Source organism: Gobio gobio (genome assembly GCF_949357685.1).
Source record: "Gobio gobio genome assembly, chromosome: 4".
NCBI lineage: Eukaryota > Metazoa > Chordata > Actinopteri > Cypriniformes > Gobionidae > Gobio > Gobio gobio.
The window spans coordinates 41,371,096-41,394,522 of record NC_137100.1 but is presented as its reverse complement, the minus strand read 5'-3'; the positions used below and the strand labels follow the sequence as shown (position 1 = coordinate 41,394,522).

Genomic DNA, 23,427 nt, shown 5'->3' with positions numbered 1-23,427 from the left:
CCTTGTCTTTTTTTTTTAAACTCTGGACACCAGCGCACATACAGTACGGTACGCCTCTCTGCACCACTGGCACTGTCCTGTCCCATTCTCTCCCGGGACTCTCAATTGAAACAAACCAACAGGACGCACATTTTTTCTTCCTTAAAACATGTACTGCCTGAACTCTAAGGTAAGATCTACTAACTGCTCATAGTAATGCTTGTGCTTAAGCTTATTTCTTGACACTGGAATACTGAGCTTAACCTATGTGTGTATATATATATATATATATATATATATATATATATATATATTTATTTCCTTCAGTGTTTACATTATAAGCCTTGTAACATCATGTAATGTTTGAGGATCTACTATCACGGTCAGTATATTCCTATTTAGCTGAAGTGTGTTGTGTTTAGTTACAAGGGCGTCTTTTACCATTGTATCCACTTGCACCACTAACGTATGAATTAGGTCAAAGGTGTAGTCGGGGACACTAATTAAGGCTAGGAACATTAACATGGCCACTTTGTGCCTCTGTGGAATTTCTGATCTTTATGGCTATGTTGTGATTCCACGGATCATTTTACACCATGATGTAATGATTTGCTAATTGAAAAACGTTCTGCATTTACCCTTTTGTTTCGAATGTATTATTTTATGAATTTAAAAATGAATTGTTTTGAAGCCAAGTGTTATCAAAAGCTAAACGATTTATTTAGCAGGGGCGTCAATCTGTAAACCCGTAAACCCTATCTGAGGGCAGTCCCCCTCTAAAAACCATGCTGAGTATTGTAAATAATATAATGATATATACTTAAAATAAATGTGTATGTAGTAAAACAATACAAACGCAAACTGGACAAAAAATGCGTTGTAAGTTTTGAAACATTTTGAGTCCCCCGCCCCCCCAGTCAGATCTCATTCATCACGAGAGCGAAGAGCTGACAGACAAGATGATCGCGGAAGATTTGGTTTCAAAGTGAAGCGTAAAAGCGCCTATTTAAGGGAGTGTGTCATTGTACTGTTTTCTTGCTGTGTTTTTCATTAAGAATTATAGGCTAATGAACCCAAAATTCAAGCAACCCGCCCCCGAATTGGCGCTAATTCTAAACCGAAGGTATATGCGCACGGCCGCTCTGTCAGATCTGTGTTGTGTTGCTCAATATGATAATAAGTGGCAGATCAGAGGGCTTGCAGTTGAATATCTAAATATCTGAATATCATAGTATAAAATACAATGTGAAGGACGCAAGATCATTTAATAATAATTATAATATGACTGCGTGGTGAACCTTACTCATATTTAAACAACTATCGCTTTGTGTTGTTGGTCAGATAAAAGGACAGAGAAAAGAAAAACGGACATTAGATAATTTTTCAGTGCACCAAAACTCCAAATAAGTACATGTTTTTGTGGTACACACATCCTTACAAGTACGATTTTGTCTGATTGTGTCCCCTTCAAAAATTGCTCTTGAGAAATGTTATGTTTATTGCCCCCCCAAACTGTTAGATGAAATTTACGCCCCTGAGCTCAAGTGTGGTACATCACACATGGATGGGAAATCTGATAAATATTGCTTAGGACCAGTTAAAAAAAAATTATTAATCTTTTACTTCATCACCAAGTAGTTCTGACAACCTGCGTTGTGTGTACACGTTACACATTTAACCACATTTAAAAAGGCGTACGTGAGGCACTTTTTCGATTATGATATTGATAATTATTGTCATCAGTGTTATATTTAATGTAGATTGAATGACTGATATATTAGGTATTATTATTAATATATTACAATTTTGCACCTATAGCACCAAACAGACAGTGGTCTACATTATCTCTCACTGAGTGTCTGATAATAAAATAAACAACTATGGCAGCCATAAACCAGGTCATAAAAAAATAAAGTCATAACCTAAATATTTGTTATACATTACAAACATTTTTTTCTATTAAATAAACCTTGAGTTCACTGCTTCATTCAAATCATTGGTACACTCCTCTCATATCAGTGCACTTGGTTCATGTCCCAACTGGAAAAGTCAGCTATTACAATCTTAAGCTGGTCCAGTCTTGTAGCTTAGGTCTCCACCAGCTTGGCCTAGTGCCAGCAAGCTTGGGCAGACCTTGAAAAATAATTTTACAAGCTAGTAAGGATAATAGATGCATGTTGTCCACCACTTTTATGATGGATAGATGCACTTTTATGGACTTCAAAACAGAATCAGCCATTCACTGCCATTATAAAGCTTGGAAGAGCCACTACATTTTTAAATATAACTCTGATTGAATTTGTCTGAAAGAAGTATGTCATATACACCTAGGGTGACTTGAGGGTGAGTAAATCATGGGCTAATTAAAATTTTTGTGTGAACTATCCCTTTAAGCTTGGCTACAATCTTCAATTTCTGTTCAATAAAATATGAAATATGAATAATATGATGTGTTACACACATCAATGTAACATGTCAATGTGGCAGACGTGCACCATTAATACAATGTGTGAATACAGTAAAAACTATAATTATACAAAGTATTTATTGTGTCAAATAGTCAAGTTAAATTAAAAAAGGGTGCAAACACCATATTGACCGATTTTAACAGGTCCGAGTGGTTCATTGGTGCAAAGAAAAAGCAGACATGACTAGGTTTTAGACAAAATGACTGCCTTTAGCTGGACACATTTGGAAACCAATTCACTGCTTGTTGTTCAGTGCTAATGCAGGACACAAACAGTTTTAAATGATCCAGTCTTATTTGGTGGTGAACTTGTTCAACCGTTTCACTGAAAATAATTGGTTCACAAGCTGGGCAGTGCATAGACATTTTTAGGGGCAGTGGCCTGAACAAAAAGAAAAAAGTATTTGTGTCTAAAAAATGTACATCTCAAGACATGAAAATCTAAAAGTATTAGAAATTACATTAGTGAAGTAAGTAGGGAAGCTGAACCATACATTACCTGAGGAAGGTTAGAGGTAAACATCCGCTGACTCAGGTTCCATCAGAACCTCAAATGACCGTCCCAGCCGTCAGAGTGATTACACACATCTATCAGTTTGTAAAAATAAAACAGAGGCAATTTTACACCAAATGGGCTATGGGCCACATGTTGGTGAGTGGGTAGTAATTAGCAGAAAACAGATCCACCTAATCAAAGATCAGTAACTAGACTCCAACAATGTAATTTTGTGCAGAAGAAGACAGGTAGGAGGGGAGGGAGTAGGGTGCTAGCTCAGGTTTCCACAGCCTTGTGTTACACATGGTGGGGCAGCGGCCGCTAAGGAGAGGTGCTGAATGAGATCTTCTCTTGCTGCCCCTCCATGAATCATTCAGCATCTTGGAGCAGACCAAAAGCTGAGTTTAGTAGTGGTGCTTAAAGTGAAATAACGTCACGAGAGCTCTTCACCATGGATATAAATGTGAGATAGAGAAAGAGAAGAACAGTGAGAAAGAAAAGAAAACGAGCAGAATTGATCAGGACTGATTGTGAAGTGGATCACTCTAGATGTGTCTTCTGGTCTGAGTTTCCATCATGCCAGGGCAAACTGGACACTGAAGGCCCTTTAAACTACTGAACACTGGACTACTACTAGGAGAATAAAGACCTATTCTGGAAAACAAGCAATGGACACTGAGGTAATTTAGGAATATTTTATGTCTCTGCTGAGAGAGTAGCTGAAATAATGTGTGTAAAATGTGTACAATTTAAACGCTTATAGCTGTGCTCTTTTTTATTTATTTGGCCTAAGATTAAATAGTATTGTGTGTATTTAGAGTATAAATGTTTGTCTCAAGATTGTGACAGAAAATTAGATCGTATTACCACCACATTTGTTTTGAGGCTAAATTAATAATACTCAAACTGACGAAAAGTACTTAATAAATTTTGCTCTTTAAGGTTCTCTTTGTGTTATTTTTTTAATTTTAGGCATAATATTTTAAGCAAATGCGACTCAAAATGTGACTGTAAATGAAAGTGAAAATACACAGAAAAATAATTGTAAAAATTTTAAATTATTGGGGGGCGGGGTTAGTTCTCCCTCATACTTAAAATAATCTATAGCCTACCTATTAAAAATAGAAACAGAGAAATCCAAGTAAATGACGTAAATAGGTTCAAGAAGGTGATTCAGATTCAGACTTTTATCTGCAAATATTGGTCAAGACTTTGTTTGGTCACTGTTACAGAAGAATGTGGGTCAGTGACCAATGATTAGCTTTATCTTTTTCCGAAGTCTCAAGCCATATTGTGTGCTGAGCACTGGGATCCTGTGACATACTGGAGTTTTGGGACAATAGATTGGCCTCTCAGATGATGGTCAGTTAGCCAGATAGACTTTCCTTCTCCCTCAAAATCAGCTTTAATGTCTCAGTGACTCACTCGGAAATACAACAGGATGTATCTAGTAACATTGACACCAAAGTGGAAATCTAAGTCATCATGGAAATTAAACGTTTTTTTCTTTTTTTCTTTTTTTTTTTTTTCAATTCAGACCTAATCAGTTGTGTCATTATAGGAGGAAAATATCAGAACGTTCAACTATAGTATAATGTGTATATTATTATATTAAATTATTATGATATATGTCATATTGTATCATATATAAATATTCACGTTGCAAGTAATTTTATAGTAAGTCTATAGTAAGTCAAAAAAGTCTTTGCATTTGGTTATTATTGGTACCAAGAAAGAAAAGTTTAAAACACTGAGTTTGAAGCTAGGATGATGATTGTCTTTTAAACAGATTGCACTACATGACATGCTGTGTGTAATGAGAGAGGAACACTGACAGACTGCCAGAAGCTTGGCATCCCCTCTTGGCTCTAGTTTGAGTGCTCTTTGCCAGCTGATAGACAGGACTCAAGTGTGATGCCAGCTTTATCCTTCATAACATTTCCTAGTCTCTGCACTTTCGCTTTTGTGGTACACAAGTACTTAGCTATTTTTATTTGGAAACACTTTATTTCAGTAGTCCACTTTAGACATTTTACTAACTATAGGTAATTTCACTACTACGTGTCAACTGCCAGTCATTAGAGTATTGGGACCCCTATTTTAACAATCTAAACGCATAGCATAGGTGCAATTGAGGCGTGTCAGAATCCACTTTTGCTAGTTTAACGACGAAAAAAATGGTCGGCGCGCCAGGTGCATGGTCCAAAAGGGTTGTACCCAGTCTCTTGATTAGTCATGGGTTTGTTTTGGGCGTAACATGCAATAAACCAATGTGTCATCTCCCATTCCCTTTAAAAGCCACCCAATAGACACCCTCAACCTGACGAGTTTAAAGGGATAGTTCTGCCAAAAATGAAAATTCTGTCATCATTTACTCACCCTCAAGTTGTTCCAAACCTGTATGAGTTTCTTTGTTCTGCTGAACACAAAAGAAGATATTTCGAAGAATGTTTGTAACAAAGCAGATAGACCAACCATTGACTACCATAGTAGGGAAAAAATACTATGGTAGTCAATGGTTGCTCTATCTGCTTTGTTATACAGGTTTGGAACAACTTTAGGGTTAGTACATGATGACAGAATTTTCATTTTTGGGTGAACTATCCCTTATCCCTTTAAATACATGAGTGTATTGCCACGATTGGTCAAATAATTAGCCAATTTCATTCATCATTACTGCAAATAGGTAATTCTGATACATGCAATTACTATCAATTATGACATAGGCATTTTTATCTTTATTTACACAATAATAATCTTTTACGTTGGAATCCTTTTAACGTTTGTGTGCTGCTGCGCGCCCCTTGTGTAACAAGCAACATGTAAGCGCATCGTGCACCCGCCTATATGGGCATATTACTGACAGGCCCTTTAATAACAAAAATAACCTTACTTTTTGTTGGTCGATGGCGCAGTCGTTTCCAGTTGCCTCAAAATAGCAAAGTGCCAACAATGCGCCTGGACACCCCTCGTTTTTCAACCAGCATACGAAACAGATGGGCGCAAGTGCATTTGCTATTTAAACAACGTGGTGCTGGACGTGAAAATTATGAACTGCGTCGGGCTGAAACTAAACACTTGCGTCGCGTCTAGCGTCGCATTACGCAGAGTGTATGATAGGGCCCTTAGACTGTCTGCTTAACACTTTATTTTGATGCTCCACCAAGAGACATTCTATAAGTAACTTTGCAAGTATATATGTGACCCCTCAGGGCCTACTCGCCCCGCTCTGTCTCCGGCATGGGAGGTGGGCACACTAACAAGAACGCTAAAGCATTTAGCATCACTCGTTAGTGTGCCTCTTGAGATCAGGGTAGTGAGGTTTACCTGCACAGCTCTTACTAGCTATCCTCCGTTACATATGTCAACTTATTCTACTAACACTAACCCTAACAATCTACCTAAACTCTAATGAGCTAGTTGACATGTATTTGCAAAATTACTTATAGTTAGTGTCTAAGAGGACTATCAAAATAAAGTGTAACCTTTTATTTTACTAACCTCACAAAACTGTTTCAAATAATCCTGGGACAGTTTGGAAAATTTTATTTACTGTAACTTATTGTGCACGTCTTGTGGTTTCAAGAGGACTTCTTCAAATATGATATTATTAGTGACATTTGTGTGAGGGAGAGAGAGAGAGAGAGAGAGAGAGAGAGAGAGAGTGTGTGTGAGTGTGTGTGTGTGTGTGTGTGTGTGTGTGTGTGTGTGTGTGTGTGTGTGTGTGTGTGTGTGTGTGTGTTCCATCTGTTCTTAGAGGTAAATCAAGCATCAGTAGCACCAGACAGGAATGGTTCATTTATTTTTTGTATGCCTGTGACCTTGGCCCAAATTTCATCCCATGACAGGAACGGAGAGGAACCGTGTAATCTCTAATAGAAATAGATTTGCCCTCCTGTTTAAAGGAACCAAGATAGGACAAACCTATGCTGAACAGAGCTTTTCAGGATGCAAGACAATAAATCCATAACGATTTCTGTTTTAGACAGATGTTTCTTGACACACGCATACAGACAGACCCCGTTTCCTTAGCAAACTTTTTATTAATGACTTCCCTTGGTGGAAGTGGTGAGTGTGATATGACATTGTTTCCTGTTGTACTTGAAATAATCACAGATGCTCTTTACAAAACTGGATAAGATCACACAATTCCCACATCAGTACACAGAGAAACAATCACAGCACTGAAGGTAAGGGCTCCCACTTTTACCCTTTGTGTTATCTTTTACATGTGCATTCTTTAGATACATTTTCAAAATATTGTCCGAGGTCTAAGATAGGCCTGTAATACGAGAGAACCAAAATAATTAATAATTACGCAGTTGTAGATTTATATTTATTCCTGAAGTGAATTCTGAGCAGAGCATGTTGGAGCAGCTGGAATAAAATACAGCTGACTGTGTCTCTTGTGAAAATAAACAGTGTAAATGTGTCTCAGTTATTTTAGTGGTGTTTTTATGTAACTGCATTGGAGTGGTAGCCTATGACTCAGGAATAATGTCATATCGAGAATCACACTGTTGCAACAAATAACATTTAATATCAGCTATAATGTTTTTCTTTAACGAAACATAAATGATTTATCCTTATGTTAATATTTGTATAGTTATAGTTAATATTTGCAATATTTGTACACTGTAAAAGTTTTCACCATAAATTATATAACAGGGCTAAATGCACACCCAAAGAAAAATGTGTTTTTCATTATTCCCATAGTGTATGATTGCAGAAAGAAATATTGAACATTGATGGAGAAACAGATTTTGTGTGAAAATAAATCATAAAAGTGGTTTATTTTTATTAAAAATCACATAAAAGGTGGCAAGGTGGGCCTTTTGCAGCACACACGGGGTAAAAGGCTCACCAAATTTTTCAACTAAACATCGAAATAAATCTAATTAATAAACTAAATTAACCATTTAAACTAAATTACTGATCTAATTATTGATCTAAAGCCCACAATGTCACTGTTTGATAATTGAAATGAACTGATGACATCAGCGTTTTTTCCAGAATGGCTATACAGCTGAATAAAATGATGCTGCATTATTTTCCTGTTTAACACTGTAAAGCTGCTTTGAAACAATCTACATTGTTAAAAGCGCTATATAAATAAAGTTGACTTGACTTGACTTGACCAGCATGGGGCATTTATACAAATACTTTAGCTAAAATAATATGTTTTAATAACATCTAAGAATACTAGTTTGCACTATTTTCTGTTTATTTTGATAAATAAAATAATTTATTTTTGTTCAATAAATACTGTCATTAAAATATGTTAATATGAAAATATATTTTAAAAATACAGAGACAAAATTTATTTTGAGAAGTAAAGATTCTGAAAGCATTGATCCCATAATAATAATAATTTAATATAGATTTCCAGTAGTAAACAATATTTTTATGATATGATTAATATCATATGTTTTTTTTTTTAATGGTTTCATTATAAATATGGTGATTATCTCGAAGGTGGACACCCAACTTAATGTATGATATTTACCTTCTGAATCTAATCATGTCATGTCAACAAATGGATAAGTCAACCAGCTGTTTATTATCATGCTAATTTATGGTGCCTTTAGCCCCAACAGCAGGGGTGCCTTTTACTCCAAATACCATACTTTAACATATTCTTCAGTTATTGAAAAATTGTTGCTTTAATTAACTTGAACAAAACAGAAAAGAAGACATTTGTCTCAAAATATAGCTGCCTAAATCTACAACAAAAATCAAATATTAGATCAAATAAGCAGAGAATTTACTGCCGTCAAGGGTCACGTCATGGATCAGTCAAATTTCCACGTGCACCTTGTAAAGCTGTTGTTTTGCGGCAGGTTTTTGTGCCATCTAGTGGTTTAGAGGAAAATAAAATCAAAACTTTTAGCCCTGTTGTTTCCTAATTCATGGTTTTTACTTCCAAAAAACATAAATTTGATAATATTTTACTTTAAAATGTTCACCGAATATGGTAAGGTAACACACTCACCGGCCAGTTTATTAGGTACTGCTGTTCAACTGCTTGTTAACGCAAATATCTAATCAGCCAATCACATGACAGTAGCTAACTCAATGGATTTTGGCTGACCAAGTCCATCCCTTCATAACCACAGTGTACCCATCTTGTGACTTCCTGCAGGATAATGTGTCATGTCACGAAGCTCAAATCATCTCAAACTGTTTTTTTGAAGAGGATTTCACTATACTCAAGATCAACTCACAAATAGAGCATCTTTGGGACGTGGTGGAACGGGAGATTCACATCATAGATGTGTATAGCCGACAAATCTGCAGCAACTGCGTGATACTATCATGTCAATATGCACTCTAAAAAATGCTGGGTTAAAAACGACCCAAGGTGGGTTTAAAATGGACAAATCCAGAAATTGGGTTGTTTTAACCCAGTGAATAGGTTGTTTTAACCCAGCGGTTGGGTTAAATGTTTGCTTAAAACAACCCAATTGCTGAGTTTGTCCATTTTCAACCCAACTTGGGTTGTTTTTAATACCAACATTTTTTAGAGTGTGGACCAAATTTTTCCAGCACCTTGTTGAATCTATGCAACAACGAATTAAGGCAGTGCTGAAGTTTATTTATTTAAAGGATTTTTTTAAATAAAACTTTTTAGAGGACATAGGACTTTATCAACACACAAAAATTATATCCTTCCTGTTTGTCAAAAGACCAAGGTGCCGGTATCAGTGTTGACTGATGAATGTTCCTTTTGATGGACTGTGCAGAAAAACATTTTAGATAAGATAAGTAAGGCTGGGCTCAGATGGTTCATGGCATATTGTTGACAGGATTTGTTCAAGGCCGCATCCAAAATGATATATTACTGGATGTAGGGTGAAATAAGTCAGAGTAAAGGAAAGTCAGTGATGTTGGTCATTTGTGTACATCTGTGAGAGACTATTGTTAAATAATCACCATTAAGATTTTTTTTTTTTCAAATGATCTTCAAGGAGATATATAATATATAATGTAGATACTGTTATAATAGTAATTCATTCCTTAATGTCAAACAGGAAAAATCATGAATATTTGTGACATAAAAATTAAAAGTAAAGATTAAAAATCGGTTTACAAGGCAGTTTAACCTTTCCTTGAAATCGGAATGTGGTGTAAAAACACATCTACCTTTTATTGGAATTGCTGATCAACACTTTATTTTTCTTGTCTGTGATTAACAGAGTTTAGAGGAGCGCTGCCAGCGGATCCTGCAGGAGATGGAGGGGTGTTTGACGGCTCGGGACCGGGTGGGCATTCAAGACTTTGTTCTCCTGGACGCCTACACCAGTGAGACAGCATTTATGGACAACCTTAGAAAACGGTTCAACGAGAACCTCATATATGTGAGTCCTGCACCCACTCATGTGACCTCTTAAAATAGACCGTGATAAAGGCCGGCAATGCAATATCCAGTATCACTGTTACTTTCATTATTGAGATGGGGTAGAGAATAATGTGGACTCTCATGCTGAACACAGGTCACTGCACATGGTAGGTAGCCTACTAAGTGAACTAATGTTCTCTATACATCTAATTTGCCTTGTCGCAAGAACTGGAAACTCACTTTACTGATGATTCAGCATGGAGAATTTTCTGTTTAAGGTTATCAAGGGCACCTTACAAAGACAAACCTCCTATAAGAAACTGCTGAGACAGTTCTCATTATGATCCTTCTTCAACCTGTGAGATTATATTTTTGGCAGATTGTTCCAGAACCAACTTTTTGAAAGTTGACAACATATTTCTATTGTTTTATTGAACTCGGATCATAACTCAATACTCTTTTGAGGCAAAGGGCTGGACTTTTTCTGAAATGTCCTTGTCTTTCTTACTTCTATTAGACCTACATCGGGACCCTCCTAGTGTCAGTAAATCCATATAAGGAGTTGGGTATCTATACCAAGAAACAAATGGACATTTATATGGGAGTCAACTTTTTTGAGCTGCCTCCTCATATGTAAGTTTGCATATATACACAGGACATATATATTACTGTTCAAAAGTTTAGGGTAAAAGACTAAGTACATAATAATAATTTATACTTTTATTCCTCACATATATAGATAGATCTTTCAAATAAATGCTGTTCTTTTAAACTTTTTATTCAAAGAATCCTAAAACATTGTGACTGGAGTAATGACTGCTGAAATGTCTGCTTTGCCATCACAGGAGACCTTTTTCAAAAACATTACAAAATCTTACAGACCCCAAACTTTTGAACGGTACTAGTGAATATACACATTTACTGTTTATTCTTAAACTCTATTTCCTTCTTTTTTCTTACTTATATTCTTCTTTAAAGATCATTGTTTAAATGTAGTTTATTTTTCTGACCTCTCAGATTTGCACTTGCTGATAACGTTTACCGGACAATGGTTAGTGAAACCAACAATCACTTCATCCTCATCTCTGGTGAGAGTGGTGCTGGGAAGACAGAGGCCTCGAAGAAAGTCCTGCAGTTCTATGCAGTAAGCTGTCCCAGCACTAGACTCCTAGACAACGTGAGAGATCGGCTCCTTCTTTCCAATCCGGTGCTGGAGGTCAGAATTCATGTCTAAAATGATCAGTTGAAAATATTGGAAAATTCTCAGTGTACATGCTCAAAAAGTGTATCTCTACAGGCTTTTGGAAACGCCAAAACCCTGAAAAATGACAACTCGAGTCGTTTCGGAAAGTATATGGACATACAGTTTGACCATCAGGTAAAGTCAGATTCGGAAAGAAGCAGAATAGCAGAAAAGCATTCCTTACTTATATAAATACATGCTTATTCCCATAGGGAGCGGCTGTCGGTGGCCACATCTTAAGCTACTTACTGGAAAAGTCAAGGGTGGTCCACCAAAATCGTGGAGAGAGGAACTTCCACATCTTCTATCAGTTAGTTGAGGGAGGGGAGGATGAGCTTCTTCGCTGGCTTGGTTTGGAGCGAAACTGTCAGAACTATCGCTATCTTATTCAGGTAAGAAACACATATATTACTTGTATTACTATTTTGATTCATAAACCTATCAGAGCCATAAACAGAGTATTTTGATTTTATTGTTCAAAATCTATTTTCTGGACAGGGAGAATGTGCCAAAGTGAGCTCCATTAATGACAAGAGTGACTGGAAAACCGTACAGAAAGCTCTTACTATCATCGAGTTTAGTGAAAAAGATATAGAGGTAAGATGCTCTCAGAGTGATTGGAGTTTGATTTTTAGAGCATGTTGATTTGAGCTTTTGTCCAGTGGGTCACTGGGTCAGTGTAGAAGGCTGATTTTTAGAAAGAGAGGTCATTGTTTAATTCCTTTGCTCTTCTTTTAGCATCTGTTTGCGATCATTGCCAGTGTCCTTCATCTCGGGAATGTTCGCTTCGAGGCCAGTGCTCTGGGTTATGCCACATTAAACAGCAGTGCAGAAGTGCACTGGCTGTCAAAGGTATGCTCCACTGTCACTTCTATCAAGGTTTAGAATTATTATGCATTAAAATGCTGTAATGCCAATATTGACCTCTAACTTTTTCTTGTATTTTTTGTTGTTGTTGCCATCCGTTTCTTCTTTATTCATGTTCTTTTCAGTTATTGGGCATCCCCTCAAACATGTTACAGGAGGGTTTAACTCACAGGAAGATCGAAGCCAAAGCAGAAGAGGTGATGAAAGATGGATTCTGAACATTGGCGTATTAGTACTAGTACTCACCCATTTTACATTTTTTACTTATGCCAAGTAAATACAACATTTAATGTGACCCAAATACTAGTATGTTTACATAAGCATACTTACTGAAATATTGCTTGTACTTGTTAAAGGGTTAGTTCACCCAAAAATGAAAATTCTGTCATTAATTACTTACCCTCATGTCGTTCGACACCCGTAAGACCTCTGTTCGTCTTCGGAACACAAATGAAGATATTTTAGTTGAAATCTGATTGCTCTGAAAGGCCTCCATTGGCACAATGCACGGTTCACTCTCAAGACCCTTAAAAGGTACTAAAGACGTTGTTACAAAGTCCATCTCACTACAGTGGTTCTACAATAACTTTATGAATCGGTGAGAATAGTTTTTGTTTTGATTTTTAAAACACGGCCTCATGAAGCTTCGAAGCGTTATGAATCAGTGAGTCGAATCATGATTCGGATCGCGTGTGAAACCGCCAAACTGCTGAAATTTGGCGATCCAAACTGCTCATTCGACTCACTGATTCATAACGCTTCGAAGTGTTTTGAAATCGTCATCACTATATAAGTCGTTATTTAGGTTTTTTTATTTAGGGCACAAAAACTATTCTCGCCAATTCATAAAGTTATTTTAGAACCACTGTAGTGAGATGGACTTTGTAACGACGTCTTTAGTACCTTTTAAGGGTCTTGAGAGTGAACCGTGCATTGTGCCAATGGAGGCCTTTCAGAGCCATCAGATTTCAACTAAAATATCTTCATTTGTGTTCCGAAGACGAACGGAGGTCTTACGGGTGTCGAACGACATGAGGGTAAGAAATTAATGACAGAATTTTCATTTTTGGGTGAACTAACCCTTTAAAATAATGAATTGCAACATAGGTATATGCAATTTGTAAATATAAATTGTGACACATTAACTGTTGCATAACGTGTGTTTTACATTCATATTCCCATGTAAAGTTGTTTTGGACAATTAGTATTAAATGGTAAATACATTTATATTTAAATAATATTAAAAGCATTTTGCAAGAGATGGAATAGTATATTATATTTCTGTACTTCGGAAATGCATGATTATCTAATATTTATCATTTTCAGGTTCTAAGCCCTTTCACCGCTGAACATGCGAAGTATGCCAGGGATGCACTTGCCAAAGCCATCTATGGCCGCACATTCTCATGGCTCGTTAATAAGATTAATGAATCTTTGGTAAATAAGGTATGCATGGTTTACAAATTCTGCTTTGTATACTGGTATATAAAAATACATAAATTAGTCAATAGATTATTAGGTGATCATTCTATTTATACTATCAATGCAGGATTCAACCAGAAAGACGGTGATTGGACTGCTTGACATCTATGGATTTGAAGTGTTTGATGTGAACAGGTGACACTGAAGCATTGCTATCATGCACATTCACATCATGCATTTGTTGTAACAGTTTCCTTAAAGAAAACTATTAAAATGGGTTAATTAGTTAAAACCGATTAGTAACATTCTTATCAATATAGTTTCAGAACAAGCCCTCTAGACACATCTAGACACAAATGAATGGGCCATTACCATAAAGTAGAAACACGCTGCACTGATGACATTATTGGTATTGCATGCAAATTGTCTTATATTTGTTAAGTTCTAGATACATATTTGGATGGATTGATGTTTACCATGTCAATGATTACTAGTGCTTTGTTCCTCAGTTTTGAACAGTTCTGTATAAACTTCTGCAATGAAAAGCTTCAGCAGCTTTTCATCCAGCTCACCCTCAAATCAGAGCAGGAAGAGTACGAGATGGAGGGAATCGAGGTAAAGAACATTCAACATTAGTTTGCCTTTTCAGATATCTACCGATAGTAATGTTATGTAAATCCTTTGTGACACAGATCAGCCTCACTTTCTGTGCTTTGCCATATTTTTATTGATAAACTTTATGTTGACATATTTCAGTGGGAGCCAGTGCCATATTTCAACAATAAGATCATCTGTGACCTGGTGGAGGAGAAACATAGAGGCATCATATCAGTACTGGTGCGTATTCAAGCTGACATGCATATCATGACATAAGGGTGCTTTCACACTTCACAGTTCAAATAGTAGAATAAAATGTTTTTAAAACGGAAAGAGTTAAAGAACAGTTAAAGGTATCTTTCAAGTAAAAAAACGAATACCTAAATAGGAACATATTAGTGTAATGTGCAAAAATAATATACAGTGGTGGCCAAAATTATTAGAACACCTGACAGATCTGAAAATATTGACTTTTTTTTGCCTCCAAAACATGATTTTATTTCATAATGTTCATGAAACATGCAGATGGTTCCTCTGACCATCAAAGATCAGATGAAGTGAGTTGTACTGTTTTTATCCAATCTTAACTCTAATATTTGGTATGTCCACCTTTTGCAGACAACGTACCTTTTTAGCGGTCGTGAAATAATTACTTATTCAGTATAAGTACCTATTCAAGAGAGAATGCGATTGCGGACAGTTTTATTGAATCATACGTCATCAATAGCAGTTCAATTCCACAATTTAGTACAGCGTTCTCACGCCTGCTAAGTGTGAACACACCCTAAGTCACAGTTTTTATGTCATGTATCCCGCATTAAAGGATGAAGAATGTCTGCGTCCTGGAGAAGCCACAGATTTTACATTCCTGGAGAAGCTAGAGGAGAAGATGTGTGGTCACCCTCATTTTGTCACGTGCGTAAACATTTTAAATTACATTTAAACTGACATAATACCAGTATTTAAATCATAGTACTTGGTCCTGGAGTGCCACCTAGCAGAGTTTAGCTCTAGCCCTAATTAAACACGACTGAAGTAGCTAATAAAGGTCTTCAGGATCACTAGAAACTTCCAAGCAGGTGTTGGAGCCAAACTCCTTTTCAGGCTTTGAATGATCTTGAATGTAGATCGCTTGCTTTAATATAGATATTACAATCATTGGCCTTAAATAAAACCTTCTCCTTTGGTGGGAAAAATATGCATCTACTCTTTTAAATATAGACAAGACCAAGTTGTGTATGCAAGGTGTTGTCTAGGCTGTACTAGACTAACTCATGGGTATTTATTGAAGGGTGAAGGACTACTAAAATTCCTGTCACTGGATGGGGTTTGGGTTCCTTACCACTGCCAACTTTGGCTTGCTTAATATTTCCGTACTTAATATTCAGTAATATTGTCAATTTGACAGCACTGACACTCGGATCAGAACAAAATTTTAACTGACTTGAGCTGAATAATGATACTATTGTCTTCCGTGCATCTACTTTATAGCTGAGTCGAATTTGTTTCATAATTTGCTAATTTTGCAACACTGACCAACAGTAAACGGACTTGAGCTGAATAATGACACTATTGTCTTTTAAGAGCTGCTTTGCAGTAGAATTTGAATTTTCATTGTTTGTTTATTACTGTGAAGCTGCTTTGAAACAATCCGTATTGTATAAAAGTTGACGTCTTGTTGAATGTTGAATCTGTATCTGTTTAAATGCAATTTAAATTTAACAACAACAGCTAAAACCGTCAAATGCAAACTAGAATTGAAGTGCCTTGGTACAGTAGAATTTGTACTGCTGCAAAGGTATTGTCTTGATTGTAAGGTACTATATTCATTTATTAATCCAATTCACTGTCTCTAATTCTCAGGCACAAATTGGCTGACCAGAAAACACGCAAGACCTTGAAACGAGGAGATTTTCGACTCGTACACTATGCCGGAGAAGTTACTTACTCAGTTGTTGGTAAGTTACTCAGTGCAAACTGTTTTAAGATGAAAAAAGTCCAGATAAATAAAGACATTTTTTTTCTCATGGCAGGATTTCTTGACAAAAATAATGATCTTCTGTACAGGAACATTAAAGAGGTAAGAGGTTTCACCACAGCATGTATTCTCTATAGGCATGTCTGTCATGTCTGAAAATATAATGACATAAAGGATGAAATAGACATAAAGTTATTTGCTATTGTTTAAGGTCATGCGACAGTCTAAGAACAGTATTATCCAGCATTGCTTCCATACTATTGAACCTGACGGCAAGAAAAGGCCAGAGACGGTACAGTGAAAGATGTTTAAATAGATATTTAAAACAAATAATTAAATCAGTCTTGTCTATATATATATATATATATATATATATATATATATATATATATATATATATATATATATATATATAATATATATATATATATATATATATATATATATATATATATATATATATATATATATATATATATATATATATATATATAATGTTTTTCTAATGTTAATTTTCTGCCTATAAAAAAAAACACATTTGCAGATTGGTTGACTATGATTTTAGCATAATGATCATATTGAAAACCAAAGAGCTACTCATGACATTGTTTCCAACTTTACCTGTATTTAAGCTGTGGCAGCACTTTAATGTTCAGGAATCAAAAAGACATTCGTTGACCAGGTTTTTGTGAACAGGTAGCCACCCAGTTTAAGAGCAGCCTTGCAGGCCTCACTGAAATCCTCATGACCAAGGAGCCATGGTATGTGCGGTGCCTGAAACCCAACCACTGCAAGCAGCCAGGTGAGCCTTTCACTTCACGCCTCTTGTTAGTGGTTTTGTCTGCTAAATGTTTTACAAGACTGTGCCAGTGACCTCTCTCTCACTTGCCTAACCTCAGATCACTTTGATGATGTCATGGTGAGACATCAAGTCAAGTACCTGGGGTTAATGGAGCACCTGAGAGTCAGGCGTGCTGGGTTTGCTTATAGGAGAAGATACGAAGTCTTCCTGAAAAGGTGCATTTGCATTGTGTGTTTCCAACAATGCAACTTCAATTATCTTTAGTCACCCTCAAGCATTTGCCAGACATTTTTTATTCCTTTTCACTTCTTCTCACCTGCAACCGTCTGACAAACCTCAATGCTGATCTTTGCAGATATAAGGCTCTATGTCCTGATACATGGCCACACTGGAAGGGGACAGCAGCAGAGGGAGTGCAGCAGCTCATCAAACACCTCGGCTACAAACCAAACGAGTACAAGATGGGAAGGTACAAATTGTGCCCGGCTACTGCTAGGATACTGTGTTGCTCTTGTAGAACCAGAAAATATATATGTTGCCTATAAAATGTTTTATAAAATATTTATTTTCCCTCTAATTTCTCAAGGACAAAAATCTTTATTCGCCATCCCAGAACTCTTTTTGCCACTGAAGATGCATTTGAGGTTTGCAAGCATGAACTGGGTAAGGAACCAGTAACATCTGACAAAAGAAGGCTGGGATCTTAAGGCCCTAACTTTGACCAGATTGGTTGGTTTCTCAAATCTCTTTTGTTACAGCCACAAGAATCCAGGCCAAATACAAAGGCTATAGGGTGAAAGGAGACTACCAGAGGCAGAGAGAAGCAGGTATTGAACCCTTCTTGTTTAAAACACTAGAGTTATTAAGAAAACCATAACCAGGGCTTGGTTGAAATCACGATAACCTTTCTTCCCTGTAGTGACGGCCCTGTGCATAACATCACTTTTGATTAATTTTTAACAGCTACCAAGATTGAAACATGTTGGCGTGGCCTTCAGGCCAGAAAAGAGAGGGATAGAAGAGCTTGGGCTGTCAAAGTCATCAAGAAGTGAGACAATTATCATGTCAGATCCTTCCTGTCAGTACTTCTGCTTTTACGTGACCAAAGTAATGTTAGAAAAGCTTTTTATACAGGCACTGAATTCAAATTATATGAAAGTTTTATTGATCTAAATATGATTTTATGTAAATGTACACGTTCGGGATCAGTAGGATTTCGTTTTTTAAGAATTTAATACTTTTATTCCGCAAGGATGCTTTCATTTGATTAAAAAAGACAGTAAAGACATTAATAATGTTACAAAAGATTTCTATTTCAAATAAATGCTTTTTTTATTTTATTTTTTACTTGTACGTATGTGGAAATGTATCACGGTTTTGAACAGCACAACTGTTTTCAACATTGATAATACGAAGAAATACACCAAATCAGGTTTTGCCATCACATTTAAGGTGCACTATGTAAATTTTGTTCAGTAAAATATACAAAAACCACTAGGCCAGTGTTATATACTTTGTTCAGTTGAGTACTTACAATATACCACGTTTCCAACTATTTGTAAATCGTGAGAAAATAGCGATTTTAACCAAGGAACCTGGACGTGTGAGGGAGTCGCCTGTCAATTGGGTCATATCAGCGTTATCCTCGGTTTCCGATTTTATTTTGCAGAAACGCTTTACATACCCGGAAAGCGGAAATGGTGCCGGCGACTGTGGCATAATAAAAGTCCCGCTGCTCGCGAGGTGTGTGTTGCGTTCTTCTTATTAACAATCGCTCCAGCGGCCTTGCTCAGCTCCCACAACACTCGGTACTGCTCTGTTTCATACTACAGTAACGTTAATAATCGCATCCATGAAAATGATTTCTACCCGAGTCCTATCCCAATTCTTTTCCACTGGCTGTGAGGTGAAGACCACATGTCCCAAGAGTCTGCGCTCAAACTTGGCGTCATCAAACTACGCCTTTGTTTTGAATAGGCGACCTCTAGCGGACGGAAAAGTTAAATAGTGCACCTTTAATAAATAACATTTTAAAATGTATTGAAATGGGAAATTAAATTACATTTAAATTTATATTTTTTTAACTAATAATATTTCAAAATATTTGACTGTATTTTTGATCAAATTAATGCATATTAAAAATCTTACTGACTTTAGAACAGTAATGTCTATAAATATTTAGGTTTATATAATAAAATGTTATGATGTTTGAGCTTTAATATATATTTTTCCCAATCCTGCAGGTTTATTAAGGGCTTCATGAACAGGAATCAGCCTGTAAGCATGGACAACTCTGAATATCTGGCCTTTGTCAGACAGAGCTACCTCACTCGACTCAAAGACAATCTGCCAAAATCAGTAATAGACAAAACTTCCTGGCTGACTCCACCACCAATAATGCAAGAGGTAGTCCATACATTATTGGACACGTTATCATTGAAACACTGCAAAGTTATTGTTATAGCTGATTCATGATTTCACGCTAATGAAATTTACATTGTTATTAATGAATCTATAGGCCTCAGTGCTCTTGCGTAAGTTGCACACACGTCTCCTCGTACGGAAGTATGTCAGAGGGATTAGTGCACAGCGGAAGGTGCAGGTAAAATTGTCATTTTCACCTCTCATTTATCTGAACATTTATTTTTATATTTTATTCTCTGGCTGGAGTTAATTTCAAGTTCCATTTCATTTTCAGCTGCAAATCAAAGCACTGACCAGTGACATATTCAAAGGCAGAAAAGAGAGCTACCCTCAGAGCGTATGCCAACGCTTCGCTGACACAAGGATAAGTACGAGTTTATGATTGTTTTTTTGTATACTGCTGCTGTAAACCTTTCAATCTGTAAATGCAAAGATCAGGTTATTCCTTATGAATAAACGTTACAAAACTTTGCTTGTTCTATGTTTATTGTCTTCAGGTGAACAGGACATAAACATCAAAGTCTTGCAGATGATTTGTCCTGAGGGCATTGAGGTACCCAAAACTATATGTACACATTTCTGAGGTTACTTAACTAAGCTAAGAGTACAGTAGATCTATATCTAATTATTTTTCAGTCAGTCAGATGTTTATATCATGGGTAGGGGAAACTGATTGTGATCTCTCCCTCTATACAGTACAGTGTTCCAGTGATTAAGTATGACAGGAATGGCTTTCGGCCACGTTTCAGACAGTTGATCTTCTCTCAGGCTGCTGCTTATCTGGTGGAGGAGGCCAAAATTAAACAGAGGGTGAATTACAGCTCGCTTAAAGGTAAATCTCAATGTCAAACAGTGCTGGGTAGATTACTTACAAATTGTAGTCCATTACTGAATACAAATTACATTATATAAAGTGTAATTAGTAACGTAATCTATTACATTAAACCATTTAGGTAATATAATGAACTACTTTTTGATTACTTTTGTTGCGTATGGGGCTTCATAGCCGCAGACCAATCAGGGTGCTCATGCTGACCCCTGTCCACCTCCGAAAGTGCCAACAGTGGGCACGTGGGCATCAGATCTATCTAATCAAATCTAACTTGTTTATAACATTGATTTGAATAGTATAATATTGTATCATATTTATGCAAAATACAAAACGAAAGAGAAATTATTCTATTATTATTATTGTTTTTTTTTAATCATCAACAACATGAAGTGCATTAAACATTACATTATGCCAGGGTTTCTCTAGCTAGAGTTAGGGACAGAACTGCAAGGGGTTCATCAAATTATAAAAAGCTAAAATTATAATTTAAATTTAAATTATAAGAACAAAATTATAATTTGAAAATAAAATCAATTAATTCTGAATCATGTTCTGCCTTTTTGTGAATATTAAGTAATCATGTAATCAATGAAAAAGTAACTTTATTCTGATTGAGTATTTTAAACTGTAATATAATCTAATTACAAGTATTTAATTTTTGTAATCTGATTACATAATCCAGATATCATATAATCAGACAATAATTAAAAGTCTATTATTGTGTAAATGTTGCCATCAACTCAGATTTCAGAGGCATTTTTTATTGAAATATATATTATTTTTTAATATAGTCATGCATTTTAATATAAATATTACTTAGAAATGATCCCATTTCATTAAAAGCAGTTGGCAAAAATGTAAACATACAACTTGATATAGTATTCTGTTTAGTTCAGACTGTCATATTTCATAGTCTTATTTTTATATTTGTACTTTTTTTTGTAAATATTGTAACATCATAGTCAAGTTCCATATTATACTATACAATAACTTTGTTTATATAATGCTTATTTGCAGGGGTGTCTGTCAGCAATTTAAGTGACAACTTCCTGATTCTTCATGTCACATGTGATGACACAAAGCAAAAAGTAGGTGAACAAATATCTTTGTGAGAGTGAGTAATTGTATTAAATGACTGTCCTGTGGTAAATTGAGAAAAACATTTTGTTTACATACATAGTAAGTTCCTTTGTACTAACAGAAATTTAATTCAATAACCTGTCATTGAAATATATAGTATTACATTCAATATTCTATTTTTAGGGGGACTTGGTCTTGCAGTGCAACTATCTATTCGAGGCATTGACAAAAATCTGTGTAGTGACAAAAAACCACAGCCTTATCAAAGTTGTACAAGGGAGGTGAGATACTTTTACCTGAATTTCCTTTATACTCAGTCCTGCTCTCGTAGATAGATTGTTAATTGTATTTAAAAAGCATGCATTATACATATACTGAATCGTTGTCATTTTGTATAGTGTGAGGTTTGACTTCCAGCCTGGCAAAGAGGGCTTTGTGGATTTTAAGAGCAGCAGTGAATCCATGGTCTACAGAGCCAAGAATGGACACTTGATGGTGGTGGGTCCACATAATGCAATGCATACAACATAATGAATACATTGGACACATAAAACATATTTTAGGTTCAATATTTATATCTTTGTAATCAGTGATCATACTGTACCACTATGAAATATTATATTGAAATTAGCTACATATATTTATTTGATCATTTTGAAGGCATTTACATTTTTCTTTTGCAGGAATCTGCACGGACAAAATCCCGGTGACATGTGTCACCAATGGCCCAATGAATGCATTTCAGTCAAGATAAGGAAGACAAAATGTGTACTTATGGGGGTACTTCAGGACCAAGAGACAAATCATGAAATATCATTGTAATGTATTTACCAAGAGGAAAGGGAAACAAGTCAGACTAGTGTATTAGGTAGTTGGATTTTTATTTTTTATTTGTATAATATCAGGTTGAATGCTGTATTTTAGTTGTATTCTTTACATTGTCATTGTGTATTTTATAAGCCTATGTTTTGTTATAAACATCCAGCATTTAATGTAAAATTTGCTGTTTTTTTAATCAAATGAATTGAGTGTGCATTGGATTTAGCTAATTGTGCATGTTTCTGATGGACAGAATATAGTAAATTGGTTGCTTTGAAGCACAAACCTTTTCTCCCCCAAATTAAGTAAATGTGTTAATATAACTTGTTTTGAAAATCATAAAAGTCAACAAAAAAAACAAAAAATAATTTAAATACTGTATGTATCCTATACTGCCAAAACCTAACAACTTAGGGCATGCCATCTTCTATTTTGCACTGACAAACATATAACAAATGTATAACAAATAGTTGAAACTGGCTACATATGCCCAGACCACCTAAGCAAAACAATGCATGCATGTAGACATACACAACATCTGTATACATTCAAATATAAAAATGCCATTTGATAGCCTATGAGACACAGAACACACATGTAATGTAATCTGCATATAGATACGATAATCATAATTCCACAACAGGCAGTAGTAGTTGTCCTTTATATAATAGGCCTACTTTATCGTGCCTAGTGCATTCAAATATCTGTAGCAGTTGCTGTGTTAAAAAACAGCAAACAGCATTTGTATAACTTCATATAATCAAGATGTTCGACTCATTTAATGATTATGTAGCGTACTTAAAAAAATGTGTTATGTATTTTTTCTCCTGCAAATTCAGTTCAGCCATGTATAGCCTACTGTCTGTTTGACTGCTGTGATTAGAAGGTAATAAAGTAATTGAGTTGTAGCCTACTTTGTGGACATTCAGCATGAGATCCTGATATTTCCTATAAAAGCATAAAAACAGAAAAAACGAATGTATGATGATTCATAAATCATATTGAGAATTTTCTGAGTAGGCTTACATGACATGCCCAGTTTGAAACTTTACATTTGTTGCCACCTCGTGGTGAATGAATGG

At 35.7% G+C, this 23,427-nt stretch overlaps 1 protein-coding gene across 2 annotated transcripts; it reads left to right on the top strand.

Annotated features, from left to right (window-relative positions):
- The first annotated feature begins 4 nt into the window (after positions 1–4).
- On the top strand, positions 5–23,271 carry myo1hb (myosin IHb). 2 transcript variants are annotated; one of them, XM_079814106.1, is made up of 32 exons: positions 5–169; positions 10,139–10,300; positions 10,799–10,914; positions 11,299–11,497; positions 11,579–11,659; positions 11,737–11,916; positions 12,023–12,121; positions 12,263–12,376; positions 12,517–12,588; positions 13,718–13,837; positions 13,941–14,008; positions 14,323–14,428; positions 14,570–14,650; positions 15,234–15,325; positions 16,274–16,368; positions 16,444–16,490; positions 16,600–16,680; positions 17,085–17,190; positions 17,288–17,405; positions 17,546–17,659; positions 17,777–17,853; positions 17,949–18,017; positions 18,154–18,238; positions 19,434–19,596; positions 19,709–19,792; positions 19,889–19,982; positions 20,112–20,167; positions 20,311–20,446; positions 21,464–21,534; positions 21,710–21,807; positions 21,925–22,024; positions 22,210–23,252. In XM_079814106.1, the coding sequence occupies exons 1-32, from the start codon at positions 149–151 to the stop codon at positions 22,234–22,236; spliced, it is 3,132 nt and encodes a 1,043-aa protein (XP_079670232.1). In that variant the 5' UTR covers positions 5–148; the 3' UTR covers positions 22,237–23,252. The 2 variants fall into 2 exon arrangements, with proteins under 2 accessions (XP_079670232.1, XP_079670233.1); XM_079814107.1 differs by lacking the exon at positions 5–169 and adding an exon at positions 7,103–7,132 and having other exon boundaries at positions 22,210–23,271.
- The last annotated feature ends 156 nt before the right edge of the window (positions 23,272–23,427 follow it).